At 41.6% G+C, this 18,876-nt stretch overlaps 1 protein-coding gene across 2 annotated transcripts; it reads right to left on the bottom strand.

Annotated features, from left to right (window-relative positions):
- Positions 1–341: 341 nt before the first annotated feature.
- Positions 342–17,704, bottom strand: PLIN2 (perilipin 2). Of its 2 annotated transcripts, XM_061470872.1 has the most exons (9): positions 17,657–17,704; positions 15,663–15,720; positions 15,391–15,586; positions 13,335–13,417; positions 12,539–12,820; positions 11,942–12,130; positions 11,076–11,210; positions 10,090–10,380; positions 342–1,634 (listed from the first exon to the last, which is right to left on the bottom strand). In XM_061470872.1, the coding sequence occupies exons 2-9, from the start codon at positions 15,690–15,692 to the stop codon at positions 1,500–1,502; spliced, it is 1,341 nt and encodes a 446-aa protein (XP_061326856.1). In that variant the 5' UTR covers positions 15,693–15,720; positions 17,657–17,704; the 3' UTR covers positions 342–1,499. The 2 variants fall into 2 exon arrangements, with proteins under 2 accessions (XP_061326856.1, XP_061326855.1); XM_061470871.1 differs by lacking the exon at positions 17,657–17,704 and having other exon boundaries at positions 15,663–15,799.
- Between the last annotated feature and the right edge of the window lie 1,172 nt (positions 17,705–18,876).

Below are 18,876 nucleotides of genomic sequence, written 5' to 3'. Positions count from 1 at the left end.
CAACAGGTGAGCACTGGTGAACACAGCGAGGAAGACTATTGACAACAATCTTAATGTGTAATTAGAATGCAGATATAATTAGCTCCTGGAAATCTCATGAATGTGTGAATTACTGTCTGGAAAAGCTGTAAATATGCATGAGTATGCTAAATACGTAGCTGCTAGTGGCGTTAGGTGCGCTTACCTTTGTAAAATGATCCACGTGTGCACTCAGCACTGCAATAAAGCACACCTGGGTTCTAAAACTCCCAAGTCTTAGACAGTTTCTTCCACCGTCTTTTGCAGTAACAAACCAACCATGACGCTTAGCATGGAAAACAAGTACAACTCGCAGTGGGCTGTGTGGTTCAGATGTTTATTCCAAGGCATTTCAGTGACTACACTCCAGAGTTTCCACAACAACCAAGCATTACATGACAAGAGAGAGTGGGTGCCAACCTCGCAGCAATCCTACCCGCTGTGCAACACCTCAGTGGCTGTAGCACTGTGCAGCACCTCCGGATTTCCTGCAGTGATACCGGCAGTGCTCTGCGGAGCATCAGCCTGATTCTCAGAAAGAAACTGAACAAACCTGCTTCCAGTCTGGGTCCATTCACCCCAACTCCTACAGAAGTCACCATGTGCAACCAAGTGCAGATTCAATATTCCTTTGCAAATACTTGAGATTGTGTTTAAACATAGGAAGACCATTACTGTCACAAGAAGTATCCCTACCCTCCAATTGTCTTTATCTTTTTTCAGTTTTCTTTTGGCCCACATCTGTTTGTATCTCATTGACCTCTGTTTTTTCTTTACTTCTTACAGTCTCTTCCCCCTTTTTTTTTAACTGTCATCCTTATTTGTGACAAAACTCCTTCTTAAGCATTTACCTTATTTTAGTCTCAGGCCCCACAGATGATAACGTCAGGATGGCATGAATGTTTGCACACAGAAGGCATGTAGAGAGAAAGGGAATCCTTTCGTGCATATAGCAGTCTCGCCAAAGGCAAGCCCTAAGCTTCTAAACTCTCTAGGTACAGAGCCTAACAAAGAGAACCTGAGAGAATTTGAGACAAAGTCTCTTACCCATTCCAGCAGCAAAGAGGTAGATGCAGAAGTGCTTCTCATGTAGAATGAAAGGGGAAATTTTGTGGGCAAATACTCATCAACTCCTATTGTTGGCAGCCCTTTATGAAAAGCACTGGAGTGTTCTTATGGCTGCTGTCAGCCAGAGAACAAATCATCAACAAAGACTTGATCAGCTGGATACACTGTTAGGTTGTATCTGTTTTGTAGAATGTGAGCTTTACACTCATGCTAATGAATTAAAGTAGCATACATTCTTTACATAGAAAAAAAAAATATATATATATATAATTTTGATGCAACTAAACCATTAGTGATCAAAAAAAATATCCCCAAAATCCCTAAACTAGGATAGGTTCATCTTCAGAAAGGAGAAATCTAAGTTAAACATGGCAGAAGTACATTGTATCAAAAAGATGTTTTTATGCTCTTCTTTATTCAGCTCTTTGCCCTGTAGTGTAAGGGCCATTTGTGCGTGAAAAGTCTTGCTGATCATCTTCATCCAAATCCAGAATGTTTGGGATATCATCTGACTCTGAAGACAGGTCTGTAATAGTGAAATCTGGAACCTGCATAGGAATGAAATCTCAATCAATTTAAAAGTAAAACTAAATAAATTTGTGCAGTATTCCTCACTGAATTCAGGAGGCAAAGATGCTTAGCATCTCTAGAAATCAGACCCAGAATGCTGAATAGAGAGTGAAATATGCTCAGCCATATAACAATCACATAGCATTCAGGCAGACCATACAGTACACAAGATGCAGATCAGCTGCTTAGAATACAGGATTTTATAGTAGAGATCGAACAGAGTTTAACTTGGTGGAGTGTATTTAGTGAAATCGGCCACTGGAAAATTAAGAAAGGAAGTTTTAAAATGTATTTTGCCTTTCTTCTTTCCTTGGGAGCAACGAGCAGCATTCAAAGGAACTTGTCCTGAGGAGCTTGATAATAGATAGCTGTGTACTGTTCTGCCTGTCTACCACATCACACCGTTCCTGAGGAAACAAGTATCTGGAACTGCAATCCCACTCTGTCCTCTGATTTAACCGTATGTACAGTATTCTGCACTGTTAAGCAGCACCAGATTTCAGGAATTGCCAGAGACATTAGTGGATACACGGTTGTTACACACTTCTAAAAATGTTGACTAAGACACTTAGAAGCTTAAGTCCCAACCTTTAAGTCCTTTTAGTAGGACTTAGATTACTTAGGCACTTCTGAAAAATGGGATATAATTAAGCAATTTACTCATATCCAAATGTTTGGGTTTTTTTCTCCAAGTGAAAAATACTTTTATCCATAGTTTGATTCATGGTTAGCTTTAATGTTGATGTGACATACTTGGAGCCAGGCACAGTGTCAGCACATAACAACTGCTGCAAGCAGACAGGACTTTGGTTCTGCATGCACAAAAAAGCAGCAGCTTGAAGAGGCTTCTAGGCATTTGTGTAACTTAAGCTCAGTGTTGACTGGAGAAACAGTTTTAATCCATTTCCTTACTGCAAAATACCTTGCTTATGACTATTTTTATGAAAGACAGTATGCAAGACAAATTTATGCTTTGCCTGCTATGAAGACATGTCAGAAGAACAGAGAGCGCATCAAAGGATAAAGGGATTACTGTTTCAGCTATCAGGTTGTAGACTGCAATCACTCATTCAGTTTCTGAGAGAGTAACTACTTACAGGGCACTAGGTACTTAGAAATATTAAGCAAAATATTAAAGCTAAGCTGTAGAAGAATTTAAGCAGCATGTCACTCATCAGGTGCTAATGTAAATGCAATGAAATAAAAGATCACTTTGAGAACCTAAGCTTGATCAAAATGAGATCAGTAATTTCCTAAAAAATTAAAAGGCCCTAGGAGCAGGGGAAGCACATCTTTCTACCAGCAAGAATTGTCTCGCATCTTTCTGATTACGGCAGTTTACCTAGAACTCTAGTACACTTAAAGAAATCAGTTTTCCCACTATCAGCACATGACCCACTATTTCCTACTGCAGTACAAATGAGGGTATCTTTACAAAACTAAAGCCAAGTAGTCCCTATGCAAACTCATTTAAAAATGTGTCCAAATAAATGGTTTAAATAAATCAGTTTATTCTCTGTTTACACTGAGCAGGGCATGAGACCATGTTCAGTAACAGTGTCTGACCAGATGTAACTTCCACTATATCCTAGGTTTAAGACACTTCCATTACTTAAATACATGTTGTTCCTACTGACAACAGGATATCTCTCAAATAGAAGTTTGTGCTTTCTTATCTACTTAATGCACACGTATTTTTAACATAGTAGTAAGATGTTTATAACCATGAAAAAATTTCAAACTGAAGTGTTTCTGTCAGCTTCAGAGTAAAACAGTGTTGATGGCAGTAAGTTTTCTCTTAGTTTTGAACATGCTAAATAGTGTTAGAATAGCATCAGTTTAACTAAAACAATGCACAACCCTTGGTGTTAAGGGCTTGCATAGGTAAAGGACCTCCTCTTGCATACCACTTTTCACAGTTGATAGGAAGTTGAAACAAAGCAGTAGGTCAATTCTTGCAACAAAGAATAAGGCCAGATATGACTCTGTGCCATTTCTCCATAAGATGCAGTTAGATCATTTATACTGAATAGCATAAAACTTGCAAAATCTTTGCACTTAGTGCAAAACATACTTCAGTGTTTTGCTGTTTTCATATACAAATGTTGATGGCAATAATAACCTAACTTAAATCAATATTTTGCTTGGTTAATATATTTTCAGAACTGAGCTACCAGAAATTTGAGAGATGGTTCTTATTCTGCGTTATTCCAGAACATGCAGTTATTTTTAGTCATCAGAGACTGTAGTATCCAAAAGATGAAGTTTCCATCTTAGTATGAAAAGAAATGCCTTTAACAAAACACTCTGCACAAAACCTCCAGCAAGCTGCTGCACGTAAGACTTTCTGACGCAAATGACCAACAGATCATACTTAAAAAATAAGTTAGGTTCCATTTCCTCTTTTTAATTAGATGGCTTAGATAAGCTTTTGGATGGTTTTTTTTTTGTGTGATATTTAGGTTTGGTTTCTGTTATTTGCTTGTTTTAATAAAAAATAAAGAGAAATAATTCATCAGTTGTTTTCAAAACCTTTAACCTATTTTAGTAGCTGTATGGTATTACTGTAAGTTACAGTTTGGTAAGGGTTATTGCAAAGAAGTCATCTGAAGGAATGGGAGAGATTTCAAATGCTTTGAACTGTTCCCTATTTCAGGCAAACTAGCTATACCTCTGCACTTCCAGTCCTTATAAGAATTTCATAATTTGGATTTGTCCAATGTGTACATTGCTATATTAAGCTTATGAAACTTTTATACCATATGGAGATGTTTACAAATGCTTATATTTAAAACTTCTGTGCCAAAATTTTTGTAGTAATGATAGTTGTTCTCTGTTAAGTTAGGCTGGAAAGGGGAAGTTTCAACTAGCATGAATGAGTAACGAGTGGTGTCCCTCAGGGATCGGTGTTGGGACAGGTCTTGTTTAACATCTTTGTCGCTGACATGGACAGTGGGATTGAGTGCGCCCTCAGCAAGTTTGCCGATGACACCAAGCTCTGTGGTTCGGTTGATACGGTGGAGGGAAGGAATGCCATCCAGAGGGACCTTGACATGCTTGTGAGGTGGGCTGATGCCAACCTCATGAAGTTTAACCATGCCAAGTGCAAGGTCCTACACCTGGGTCAGAGCAATCCCAGGCACAGCTACAGGTTGGGCAAAGAAGAGATTCAGAGCAGCCCAGAGGAGAAGGACTTGGGGGTGTTGGTTGATGAGAAAATGAACATGGGCCGGCTTCAGTGTGCACTCCCAGCCCAGAAAGCCAACTGTATCCTGGGCTGCATCAAAAGGAGCGTGACCAGCAGGCCGAAGGAGGTGATCCTGCCCCTCTACTCTGCACTTGTGAGACCTCACCTGGAGTATTGTGTGCAGTTCTGGTGTCCTCAGCATAAAAAGGACATGGAACTGTTGGAACAAGTCCAGAGAAGGGCCACGAGGATGATCAGGGGACTGGAGCACCTCCCGTATGAAGACAGGCTGAGGAAGTTGGGGCTGTTCAGCCTGGAGAAGAGAAAGCTGCGTGGAGACCTCATAGCAGCCTTCCAGTATCTGAAGGGGGCCTATAGGGATGCTGGGGAGGGATTCTTCATTAGAGACTGTAGTGATAGGACAAGGGGTAATTGGTTAAAACTTAAACGGGGGAAGTTTAGATTGGATATAAGGAGGAAATTCTTTCCTGTTAGGGTGGTGAGGCACTGGAATAGGTTGCCCTTGGAGGTTGTGAATGCTCCATCCCTGGCAGTGTTCAAGACCACGATGGACAAGGCCTTGGGCGAGGTGGTTTAGCGTGAGGTGTCCCTGCCCATGGCAGGGGGGTTGGAACTTGATGATCTTAAGGTCCTTTCCAACCCTAACTATTCTATGATTCTATGATTTTTGAGTGATCTTCTAAAGAGAATACCTTACCAGTGATAATTATTTCTTTAGTATTCTATCTTTTACCATCCCAGTTTTTGTGTAACTATCAGCCTTTGACACTGTTCCATTTCATCTAGTTTATCTGCCTTGCTGCAAATAGGACCAACTATTTCCTGTAATTTTCAACATATCTGGTCTTACCTTTTTTAAAAGATGCCAGAGAGACTTCACAGCCTTCTAGCCCAAGCTATATCCTCAAAAGTGGTTTTGGACTAAAAGCACACAAATTTCTGTGCAGTGTATCTGAACTGTTTTGACACATGCAATTCCAGAGAAACCAGTAAGATGGCAACAAAAATTTAAGAGCAGGCTCTTGTTCTGATAATACAGAATCACAAAATCAACCAGGTTGGAAAAGACCTTCAAGATCGTCAAGCCCAACCATTCCCCACCACTGCCAAGGCCACCGCTAAACCGTGTCACTAAAGTTTTCCTCCATTTGAGAGTTTTCAGCAGTTACTAAAGATGTACTTCAGCTTCAGCCACTGTGGCAAAAAAAAATGCCAAGATGCTTTTGGAAGGTGCCACATAATTCTTGCCTCCAGCAGGTATTTTAGTAGACACTCTAACTACGCTAGATAAAAATACCACATTTTGTGTCCTGGTTTCAGCTGGGATAAAGTTAATTTTCTTCCTAGTAGCTGGTGCAGTGCTGTGTTTTGGCTTTAGCCTGAGAACAATGCTGGTAACACACCGAGGTTTTAGCTGTTGCTTAGTAGTGCTTCCCCTGATCAACAGCTTTCAGTCTCATGCTCTGCCAGTGAGGAGGGACACGAGAAGCCAGGAGGGAGCAGAGACAGGACACCTGACCCAAACTAGCCAAAGGGGTATTCCATACCACAGTACATCATGCCCAGTATATAAACTGTGGGGAGTCACCCGAAAGGGAGCAAGTGCTGCTCAGGTCAGGCTGGGTATCGGTCAGCGGGTGATGAGCAATTGCACTGTGCATAACTGCTAAGATTTTGTGGTTAGGTGGTTGGGTTTTCTTTTCCTCCTTTCCCATTCTTAGCTTTATATTCTCTCCTCTTGTTATTTCTCATATAATTATTACTATTACTATATTGTATTTTATTTTAGTTACTGGACTGTTCTCATATCAACCCATGGGGTTTACCCCAATTCTTTTCCCTATCCCACCCAGGGAAGGAGGTGGAGGGTGAGTGAGCAGCTAGTGCTGAGTTGCTGCTGGGTTTAAACCATGACATTTTGGCTGTAGTCTAGGGATATGCTATACTAAATGACCAGCAAGAAGATATCCCTGCAAACTATAGTTACAGTTCAGTTTAAACAGTCAATACTGTCCTTGTTAGGAGTCTAATGATTTCAAACCAGAGACTTTTAGTCAATATAATAAGCCAAGAACATACCAGTTTGCTGTTACACAGACCTCTTTCTCTCCAAGCAAGAGTTCCTAATTCTATTGAGGGGTAGAATAAAAAAATTATACTTTCATTGCAGGGGAAGGGAGAGGGGATCCAACAAATAACTGCACACCATAATAGCATGGTAAAGGAACCCGAGTACAGCATTTTGGTACAACAGGCTATTAGCCCAACCATTAGGTAAGCATTTAAGCAGGCATTCCTCTGATTCCTCTGGTTGGGGCCACCAGCTGTCAGAAGGCATGAAGTAACTGAACATAGAAGCCACCCAACAGCACATAGTGAAGGAGAAAAGATTTGAAGGTCTAGGCTAGTATCAGTTTTTTATGCTTTCTACTTCATCTGCTTGCTGATAGTTAGTAAATCTGGTCAGTCACCCAAGAAAGCACAAACCCGTAGTGCAACTTAAGGCAGAGCAGAGAGATGTATTGCTTTCGTATTAACATTAGATGGCGCCATCAAAAGATAGTGAACAGTTTTGAGTATCGTACTTGATTACCTCAAAGCTAAGGCCCATAGCCATCAGATTTTAAAATATATGTAAGAATGGGTATTCTTTGATCTGCCAGCTGCTCTCAGACCTGATTAGAGGTGCTAAGGAAAAGAACTGGACTACAACTGTGGATGCATTCTATAAATTCTATTAGAAAGAGAGATAAATTATATTCTTCTGCTGGACTCATTCAGTAGATACATGAACAGAATTAACTGTTGAAAGAATTCCAGAAGCATTAACTCATGATTTAGCTGGAAAGAAGTATCTCACTGTCTCATGCTAATGTCACTTCAAACAACAGCCTTACAAAACTCAAGTATTTAAAGGCAGAAATTACAGAATTGATTATCTGTAATCTGCTCTTGTTAGTTTGGTTTTGTTTGGGTTTTTTTAACATAGTGCTTAAAACAGTCTTCCTAACATGTCTAGCTAACTTTGACAGCTAAGCAAGGCCTCTCACGTTAAAAGACTAGACTACATCTGGTTTGCTTTAGTGCCCACACTGTGCCAGGTGGAGGTACTGTTAAGGAATTATTCTAAAGTTTTGGGAAAAAGTGCTCTACCTGCCAGGGACTGACACCTTTCTGAATCCCATTAGAGCAAGTGCAAATGAGAGAAAAAACCTGAATACCACAGCTGAGATGTTCTGCTGATACAAAACAGTACAGTTAAACTATAATCTTTAAAGCTATGTCAAGGTAAACTGTTTTTCTTACCAGACACTACCCAACCACCAGGAACTCAAATAAAGAGCCACAAAATCAGGTTTTAACCTGACTCTCTACATCCATCAGAAGACAGTGGCTTGAATATTAAGCTCAAAGGGCAACTGTAGGACCAAACAGTGACCTTTTTTGAAAATGGTGGCCAGCACGGCTACACTAAATGATTGAAACTCAAGAGATGCACAGGGTGTGCATTAAGAGTACAGACACAACTTACCTGCACAGCCCTAAACCAAGAAAGCTTATTTCTTAGTGACTATAATTCTCTTTCAGGGAAGGGATTTCATGGGATTTATTGAGAAACACTTCCACCTAAGTAGCTGAGTGTTAACGTAAGTTAGTCACTCAAGTTCAAAAGAGGGTAAATGAAGTTAACCAGGTTAAAACTGGCATCTGCAGCTGAGGCATATGTACTGCTTATAAGGAACCAACAGCCTCATGCACACAGAACACCCACTGTGAAGGCAGGACAAGGTTGTGTTTTTTTTTTTTTTTTATCCATATCCTTCTCAATATCAGAATATCCATCAGCTTGCAGCTTAGGTCATCATTAAAGGTAGGTAATAGCAAGCACCACAAAAGCAGCAGTAAAGCTAAGACTCTGAATTGAAGGATGCACAGGAACTCAAAGGGAAAAGGGAAGTGTTGCAGCCGTATCTTACCTATATAGGCATACGCACACACACAGACACAAACACATTTTTAATGCATGTCTACTTCATCTGCATTTCAAGCTTGCTTTCAGCTGGACCCAAGTTGAAGGGGTCACAGAACAGCAAGTTACATTTGTTTTAAATGTCAGTGAAATGGAGACAGGCTTTGGCTACTGAAGCATTTATTACTAACATACAAAATCAATTTAAAAAAAAAAAAAAGACAAAGACAGCTACAACAAAACTACAACCCACACAACAGCAGGCACCGGGGTACAAACAGCATGAATCTTGCTTTTATATTGAATTAAAAAAAAAAAATACATAAACCAACAAGTGTTGATAATGATTTGGTCAGTGTCTAGAACAGGCTCCTCAGGGAAGTGGTAATGGCATCAAGCCCGTCAGGATTCAAAGAGCATCTGGACATCTTAGTCATATAATTTAGTTTTAGGTAGTCCTGCAAGAAGCAGGGAGTTATACTCCATGTTCCTTATGGGTCCCTTCCAACTGGAGATATTCTATGATTTGTGATCAGGTTACCGTATTATACAATTGTGAAGTTTATATAGTGAATTTTAACACTGCCACAGCATTTAAGTTAACTCCAGCTGACTAATTCAGAAACCCCACTTTCAGCTTTGGAATTATGCACCTAGGGAACTTTTGTAATGAACTGTGTAGCAGCAGAATTTGAGAGTCAGATTCATAACAGTTAAATGTGTGATCTGCAACAAACATGAAATTTAAGCATACCTAGCTGGATTGCAGGGTTTTTAAAAGCATTTCGTAGTAAGGCTTACACATCATCCTGGTACAGATTAAGCAACAAAGCAAATGCTTTTAACTATGGTAGGTTTCATTTAGACTAATGGTATTAATATCATTAATAAGCAGGGCAAGGTTTCTTAACTTGAAAAACAAGGCATCTTGACAACTGTAAGCTGCCCATATCTAGGCACTTGAGACAGACTGAGTTTTTAGAGTGGGCTGTATTGTCCCATGTAGTTTAGCTATGTGTAATAGTATCCTTTTTCTGAATCATTTCCCCCACTCTATGGATTTTTCTCCAAGGCTTTTTTGACAGCTACACTTGCTAAGGCCACTTGTTTTGTCAGCCAGCAGAGTAGATGCACGCTGTACAGTTTATTCATTAGTGAGTTCAGGCTGTTTGTCTTTCTGGCTGGAATTTTTCTCCCCTTCACTTTTGCTCTCAGCATGCTGAATGCCAGGCAGTTGTGGGTAAAAGGGACCTACCAGCCAGTTGAGCGGTGTGTTGTTTACAAGATAATCCATCACATCATCCAGAGACTCCTTCATTTTCTTCAGCTGTCCTTTGCTAGTGGCAAGAAAGCTGTCTGATAATTCTTGGAAGGAAGATGCAGACAGAAAACTCTGGTAGACATCACCTGCCATTGACCCAACACTGTAAACCTGATCCTGCACATTCTGTGGTAGCCCCTGTAGGCTTGAAACCAGTGTGAGGCAGGTGGTCTGAAGCTGCTGAGTGAGGCTCCGTGCTATAGCTAGAGTTCTTGACTCAATAAGCTGGAAACAAAAAGCATAATGACGTATTAGTATCTTTTTATGACTCTAGGAGCTTTATGTGGTTCAAGATATATAAAGAATCAAAGTAAAGGGGATGTACATAAAATAAAGCTATAGCAGATAATAAAACAGGTCTTTAGTGTGAAAAGTCAAAGACTCTCAGGTACTTCATATTTCTTCAAAGCTCAAGTACTTTGCAAATCAGAAACATTGGTAGTTTCCACCCAGCAACAGACAGGTAAGCTCTTGTTTCAACTCTGGATGACAAGTCACAAAAGGCAACTACATTCTAATCAATAAGTCACTATCTAAAGCTACACGTAAGACTCAGTGAGCCTTTGCCTAAGACTGCTTTATGCTGAAAAACTTATTTCTGGTCTGGCCATATCAGTGAGCAAGTCCTAGCTGATCAAGATATGCATATCCCAACACAGGTTCACATGCTAAACAGGATGAGCATTCTCTTGGAAAGAGAATGAACATCAGAGTGTTGGCAGGAAGTAGACATATTTAAGAGTCTGGGTGTCCCCTACTATTCATAGCAATCACTAGTCAGTTGCCCTGAGCTTCAGCATTCATATTCCACATGTGCATAAGCTTCTGTGCTATTAAGATGCTATGCGCTTTGGGCACTGTTAATTTGCTGCTTCCTTGACAGTATATGATCCATTTATTTCTAGCTTAACTCTCTTTACCTCAGCGCTCTGAAGTTCATCACCATCATTTTGGCCTGTGTTTTTCTTCCATTCTGCCCAGGATTGATACAGCTTTTCCTGAGCATCAAGAAGTTTCTGATTGGCACTATTCATGTTCTTTCTGGCATAGTCGATCTGAAATACAGCCAAATGAAGAAGTAAAAAGCAGTCTAAACAGTTCCATTAGGGCCACCTTCCCTTACTGGCTTTGTAACTGCCTTTTTAAATGCTTCAAAAGTTCAGCACAGAAAACTTCGGAGAATATAACAGTGCGTTCCTTCTCTTCAAAGGAGAAAACTAGAAGCCGTTTTGAAATCACATGTAGTGCTGCATCAACTATTTTCCCTCTCCCCCACTAGCATACTATTCAAGGATTTGAAAGCATATAGAAGGCTGTAACTCTTTAGGTACAGTTTGTACTGTACATTGTTAGAGTAAGACTACTGAAATACCCAAGAATGCCCAAAGATACCCACAGCAAGAAAAGCAAGGCATGAGGACTGTAATTTTATTAATAAGAACTTAAAAGACTGAAGCATTTCTAAATTGCAAGGCACTTTTTTCACTGAACTAAGTCTGTTAAACCCAGCACTCTAAAACAGCAATATATTGTTCAATATGTTACTTCTATTTCTGCAGTGCTTAAATTTACATGCAATATCTAGTTAGTTTACAGCTCAGCCCAATTTAGGACCTCTCATGGATGATAGTGAAAAGCACTGAACAGGAAATGCTTTATACTTAGAAAATGCATTTGGTGCGATAGTGCGACTTCTGGTTTTCCTATGCCTATTTTTGCCATTTTATGCTGGACTCAAAGTATGCCAACATTTGCTTTTTATACCTCAAGTGAAAACTAAACTTACCAGATTAACAGTGTGGTGGAGCTGAGAGATGGTCTCCTGGCTCTTCTGCTTAGCATCACTGACTTTGTTTAAGGCTTGTTGGTAGGCACGTGCACGGAACTTTGAGGACAGGGATCCTAGTCTAATGTAGTAGCTTGGCTTTTGAACTCCAGTTTCAAAACCTTCAACTTTTGCTGCTTCTTTCTCTAGGTATGTAGAAGGGAAGCAAATTGACTACTGGAAGAAAACTTAAAAGGTCTGAGGCCATTTAATTTGTTTAGTAACAGCTGAATACTGGACTTGCTTAGTAGTCCTCTAGCACCAGGATAGGTTGATAGATCACCATACACGGAAATTCTTACTTCTAACCTGCTTCCTTATGAATAATATGCTATTATGACCAGCAAGGCAAAAGGCAGTTTGGGAAGCACATGCCCCATTCTCCACTGTAAGTAAGTAACAAATGGGAATTTGCTTGCTTCTCTCCAATACAAGCACTAAAAAAAAAAAAAAAAAACCCAAAACCCGAAAAAACTAAAACAAAAAACCAACAAACAAACACCCCCTAAAAAAAAAAAAAAAAAAGAAAACCACTAAGCTTGAATTAGTCTTACCTAGTTCTGCTTCTGTAAGTGGGAGATACCGGTCTACAAGGCTCTCCGATTTAGTGAGAGCACTATCCACTCCACTGCTCACCATTTGCAACACACGACTTCCCAGGACAGTGTTAATGCTGCCATTGACAACTGACTTGGTCATTTCTACACTGTCTTGCATTGCTTCTTTAGTCTTGCCCATAACTCCAGTGATTGTGTGAGCAACAGTTTCCTTGGCACCAGATACAGTGGTTGTTACAGCTTCTCTGGCTTCAACAACTACACCCTTGGCATTGGCAACAACCTGCAATAGAAAACAGTTTGATTCACTAAACATTTTCTAGTGAAAGCTACATAGTCCAGGAAATATAAATTTATGTGACAGCTTTTACAAGTATCAGTGATCCGAGAAATTCTGTCCTGAAAACATATGTACAAGATGAAACAAAATAAGGCTGCTACAAAGTGTTCAGCTCCAAACACTTAAGTGAATGTAATTCACTGCAGTAATTCAGGTACTGTTTGCTGCACACAGAGCAGGAAACAGACAAGGACTCAAATTTTTGAAAAGACACCCACCAGTGAACAGCACCTACAGACAAACAGATTTATCAAATGGTCAGCAAGGTTGTTGTTTTTTTTTTAAAAAAAAGAGGGCTTAATGGGCTCCCAAAGGCAACAAACAATTCTACAGAAATACCTTTCACTTCATCATTGCTTCTAAGCTGTGCTCCAGGCATGAAATCTATTTTTAGTGATAACAGAAAAGAGCAAGCATAGATAACTCTGCTTAGCATGTGTACCTGGGAAGAACTTACCTTGTCAGTGGGTTGATTCAGTATAGGCAGTCTCTCCTCAATTTTGTCTAGACCTATACATGCATAGTTGTTGGCAACAACAACTAAAAAGAAATAAAAATACTTTAATTTTTGTTTGTTGTTTGCTTTTTTTCTCCTTAGTATAAATAACTCCATAACTCCAACCGATAATTCCTCTTGAAACAATGCTTTTAAAGTAATTTCCTCTCCCTTTCAGTGAGATTTGACACAGGAAGGCCCCAAAACAAGGCAGGTTTACAACGCCAGTGAAAAAACCTCACTTGCAGGGGGATAAAATCCATTTGATACTTTACAAACAACTGTAAGAACAAGCTAAAGCACCTGGCCTTCTGCCACTTCATGAAGCCAGCCTCCTACTTACAACAGCCTTATGACACAGTTGCCAAATTTAACCGGAAGTTGTCCTCAGTGAGAGAAAGTACAAAAGTAGCAATTGAAACTAAGTGAAAGGAGAGGAAGGTGTTGAGCAAGAAACTATGTAACCACCTCACATGTCAAGATGAGTCAGTTTAGTATTATGAAAGCTGGACTCTGCCTTGGCTATGGATTTTGGGGGTTTTTTGGGTTATTTTTGTCTGTTTATTTGGTTTTTTGGGGGGCAGAGGAGGTGTTGTGCTGTTACATCATACCCATCTGTAATCAGCTGCTCAAGAAGACAGGCAACAGGTTCAGTCAGCTACCTGAATCACAGAATCCTAAGGGTTGGGAGGGACCTCAAAAGATCATCTAGTCCAACCTTCCTGCAAGAGCAGGGTAACCTAGAGTCCATCACACAGGAACTTGTCCAGGCAGGCCCTGAATATCTCCAACGTAGGAGATTCCACAACCTCCCTGGGCAACCTGTTCCAGTGATCCGTCACTCTCACAGCAAAGAAATTTTTCCTGATGTTCACATGGAGCCTCCTATGCTCCAGTTTACACCCACTGCCCCTTGTCCTATCACTGGACATCACTGAAAAAAAACCTAGCTCCATCACCCCGACACCCACCCTTTACATATTTGTAAACATTGATGAGGTCACCCCTCAGTCTCCTCCAAGCTAAAGAGTCCCAGCTCCTTCAGCCTCTCCTCATAAGAGAGATGTTCCATGCCCTTAATCATCTTTGTAGCTCTGCACTGGACTCTGTCAAGCAATTCCCTGTCCTTCTTGAACTGTGAGGCCCAGAACTGGACACAATATTCCAGATGCGGCCTCACCAAGGCAGAGTAGAGGGGGAGGAGAACCTCTCTTGACCTACTAACCACACCCTTTCTAATGCACCCTAGGATGCCATTGGCCTTCTTGGCCACAAGGGCACATTGCTGGCTCATGGTCATCCTCCTATCCACCAGGACCCCCAGGTCCCTTTCCCCTTCACTACTGTCCAGCAGGTCAGCCCCCAGCCTGTACTGGTACATGGGGTTGTTCTTCCCCACATGCAAGACTCTACACTTGCCCTTGTTGAATTTCATCAAGTTCCTCTCCACCCAACTCTCCAGCCTGTCCAGGTCTCACTGAATGGCAACACAGCCCTCTGGTGTGTCAGCCACTCCTCCCAGTTTAGTATCATCAGCAAACTTGCTGAGGGTACACTCAGTTCCCTCATCCAGGTTGTTGATGAAAATATTAAACAGCACTGGTCCCAGCACCGACCCTTGAGGGACTCCACTAGTCACAGACCTCCAGCTAGATTCTGCCCCATTGACCCATTCTGCCTTCTTCCTCACTACCTGATCATCAAGCCCACACTTCCTTAGCTTATCTATGAGGATGCTGTGGGAGACAATATCAAATGCCTTACTGAAATCAAGAAAAACCACATCTACCGCTCTACCATCATCCATCCACCTAGTTACTTGCTCATAGAAGGCTATAAGGTTGGTCAAACATGACTTCCCCTTGGTAAAGCCATGTTGGCTGCTCTTAATGACCCCCTCATCCTTGATATGTCTAAAGAGTACTCCAGACCGGCATGGCCATGTTAAACTGTAAATGCAACTGGATATATAAAGCAATCAGTAGAATTAAACTTAACAGCTACATCTTTGCCTTACTCTGTGGTTCCAGTTTCTGGATGATAGGCATAGCACTTGTCATGGCTACTGAAGTAATTGTCTTCACTCCTTTCTCTGCTATCTCACATACTGACTTCAGATAAGGAAAGTTATCCTTTGTAGCGCTATAAGCTGTAGACACCATGTCGTAGGTGGAGCTCACCAAGGGAAGATTGACAACCCTTGATACAACGTTCTGTTTAAAAGAGAGAGAGGTTAGTTGATACCTGTTCTGAACTAGACATAAAAAACTAAGGTGCTATCTCACATACCTGGTGTGGATCAACTGCTGCCAATGCCATTTTCTCAGGTCTTGAATCCTACACAAGTCTGTGAAAGAAACATATCTGAGTTATAGCATCCTAATACCCACTTCATGTAATCACCAGACTTTGAAACCAACAACCCTTTTCTAATCAACACCATTGATCAAGGGGATTAGGATATTCACATTCTTACACACAGGAACATTGTAGAAATTTAAAAATCCCAAACTTTGTTTACGAATTACTTTGTTCACGAATTACTTTGTTCAGTTTAGCAACACAAGTAAGACACATGCAAGAGGCAGGCTTTGAGGTACAGCAGTTCATTGCAGATTTACCAAAGAGTTAACAAACTTATTTTTCTAGAAGAAATAAACACATTTGGGCTTACCTGTTGAGGCAGGACAAAAAAGAAGGCCAGCCTTAACAAGTCACTAAAAATCTAGTTTAGAGTGTCTAAGTCAGATGACGAACCCACTATCAATATTTTTAGTCAGATTAGATCTTCTATTATCATAAGGGAGTCATGTTTCACATTTGAGTCACCATTGCTTTCTGAATCTTGAAAACGAGTGGAAGATTGAAGGGAAGTACTCATTTCAATATCCTCAGCTTAATTCTCACAAGTGACTCCACTAAAGTCAAGGAGTTAATTATTTCTAGTGCAATGCCTGATCCTGAGCTCCCTCTGCTCAGCATGTTCAAAAGTTAGCTTCCTGTAACATGGAGCACAGGACTTGCCCACTGCAGAACATTACCCTCCTTTATGCTAAATTAGTCTTAATTATTACCCATCCCACACTGAAAAAGGCTGAAGACATCAGTCATTCAACAAGCCTATGCTACTCAATTATTTTCCAACATGTATTCCCATGGAGAAAATACTAACAGGTCTCCCCATACGAACCCTATTAAAGGAGAGGGATATTGCAGTACCACATAAGGAGAACACACAGAAGCGCTCTGTCATTCTATGCATGCACATAGGCTGAACTAAATCTGTAAGAAGCACTTTTTGTGTTGGTTTTATATGACACTTAAGTTCCAGAAGAACCTGTGTAACTGAAAGCAACAAAAAGGCAAAATAAAAGCTGGTCATCAAAACAACTGTGATTTTCAAGACTTTCTGCTAGGTTTGCCAAAGAGTCAACAGCAGTATGGGAAACAAGGACAATGGCATGCTGTTAACATTTTTGCAGGCATGCTTGCACATATTAACACACACATGCCATAAGGTAATGCCTGTAATAAGATTAACCACTGTACATGGATCATACAAGCAGGTAACAGACAAGAGTTACAGCAGTTACAGAAGTTTTCTTCCTGTCTATCAAGTATTGAAATACCTCCAGAAACATGTTCCTCACACAGCAACACAACTTAGATTACCTAGAATACAACTGAATTTCACTTTGAACTGCAAAGTATGCTGTAGAACAGAAGAGACTACCAGCACAAAATAGGGAAAGAAGGAAGAGGGGCCTTTGTAAGGATAACTTATTTGTAACGTGTCCTGCAAGACCACGCACAGCGTCGGTTTGAATTTTAGTCAGTAAAATAGTGACAGAGTTAGCCTGTGAAGTTACTCCTGCTCTTAGGCAGAGAAGGCAGCTAGGATCTTGCCCCGTTTCAGAGATCCTCAGTAGTTTCAGCTCTGGCTAAAGCCTGACCCACTTCACTGGAGCCGGTGAGTGAAATACCTGAAACAAAGCCCGCGGTACTTAAGCGTATTTCAGAGACAGAAAAAGATCCTGAACAGGAAAGTGAATAAACTGAGTCTCAGACTTCATTTTTACTTCCCCCCCCCGTTATGGCGTCCTGGCCGAGGCACGGCAGGAGCAACGACGGAGGCAGGGCTGCGGCCCTGCGGCAAGACGGTGCCCCGGCCGCTCCGCCGGCGGGAGACACCATATTGCCGAGTCAGCACCGTGGAGCCGAGTGCTCCCGCCGCCGCCCCGCTCTCCCCAGCGAGGGCCGAGCCAGAGCGCAGCCGTACTCACCCGGAAAATGGGGGGAACCCGCTAGCACCGACCAAACCCCGACGCTACCGCTGCCTACGAATAACGGCCGAGCCCCCGTATTTATTGGGAGAGGTCTCCGCCCCGCCCGCCGCCGGCTCTCTCGCGAGACGAGAGAGCGTCACCGCCACGGCCATGGGACGGGACGGTACGGGGGGGGGGACGGGGCGTGGGACAGGGGTGTTCGTAGTGGCAATGGGACTGGTCCTCGTTTAAACAATGAAATCCTAGCGCAGGAGATTGTCGTTCACCTGCTGGCTTGGAGGACAGCACTTCAGCACAAGCACAAGGACCCGAAAGAGAGGCAGAGCCAGGCTTCCGGGTGGGGTGTGCAGGCCCACAAGTAGACCAGCCAGAAACAGGTTACAGATGCTTGCGGTCTTCTCTCATGCAAACCTTTCAGCACGTCTAGTTGGAGGAAAAAACCCGGGGCAAGAGATTTAGCTGTGCTTGTCCTAAATTAACCACCTCTCCTCCTTCACCCAGCTCCTCTGCGCCAGCACTTGTCCCCTGTGGGGCTGGAACGCGAGGTGAACTGAGGTTGGGGTCAGCTGGCTCTCTGGTGGCCGGCAGCCACCCGTCCCTACGGCAGCTTTCCGCTGGGAAAGGAGCCCCCTTCTCCTCCTCCAGCGCTGCAGGCTCAATCCAGCTTGACCACAGATAATTGTCTCAGCAGGTTTGAGCATGCCTTTGGAATGCTGTAAACTTTCCTTACCCCAAAGGTGCACTTTATTTTTAGCCTATAAAGAAACAATAGTGAGGGGTATTGAAACGGCAAGGAAAAACAATTGTGGGCAAAGGTTCAAATATATATTTACAATTGTATTTAGCTTGCTGCAGTAACAGGGTGGCAGAAGAGAACAGCTTGACACAAAAGATTCAGGCCTTGAGGGTAGTCACACACTACAAACATGCAAAAACAACCAGCCGAAGATTGTACAAGTGTTTTTCCTAAAGGAAATTAGCTTCCTTCCTAGAAAAATGTAATTGTTTTAATGGGTAAAACTGACAACAAATTACCTTATCACTAAACCACAAAGACTCCTTTATGCTGTTTCTGCTTCCTAAACAAAAGTTGACCATACATACTGTGCATTCACTTCTGCTTAAACAGACCTCTTTTTCTGCTCAACAATATGACAGGACAACAAATTCTATCAGTACAGAGCAGTACAGAAAGAAATACCGCTGTCTGCCCAGGA

Source organism: Pezoporus flaviventris, unplaced genomic scaffold, assembly GCF_033815535.1.
Source record: "Pezoporus flaviventris isolate CSIRO_AGI_PZ_B2104156 unplaced genomic scaffold, CSIRO_AGI_Pfla_v1 ptg000064l, whole genome shotgun sequence".
In the NCBI taxonomy this organism is placed as follows: domain Eukaryota; kingdom Metazoa; phylum Chordata; class Aves; order Psittaciformes; family Psittacidae; genus Pezoporus; species Pezoporus flaviventris.
The sequence above is the reverse complement of the archived record's forward strand: the minus strand, read 5'-3'. Positions and strand labels throughout refer to the sequence as shown.

Coding starts and splice junctions, on each gene's coding strand:
- PLIN2 (XM_061470872.1), bottom strand. CDS start 15,692: ATGGCATTGGCAGCAGTTGATCCACACCAG. Junction 12,821..13,334: donor TGAATCAACCCACTGACAAG/GTAAGTTCTTCC, acceptor TTTCTATTGCAG/GTTGTTGCCAATGCCAAGGG. Junction 11,211..11,941: donor TCCACCACACTGTTAATCTG/GTAAGTTTAGTT, acceptor GCTGTATTTCAG/ATCGACTATGCCAGAAAGAA.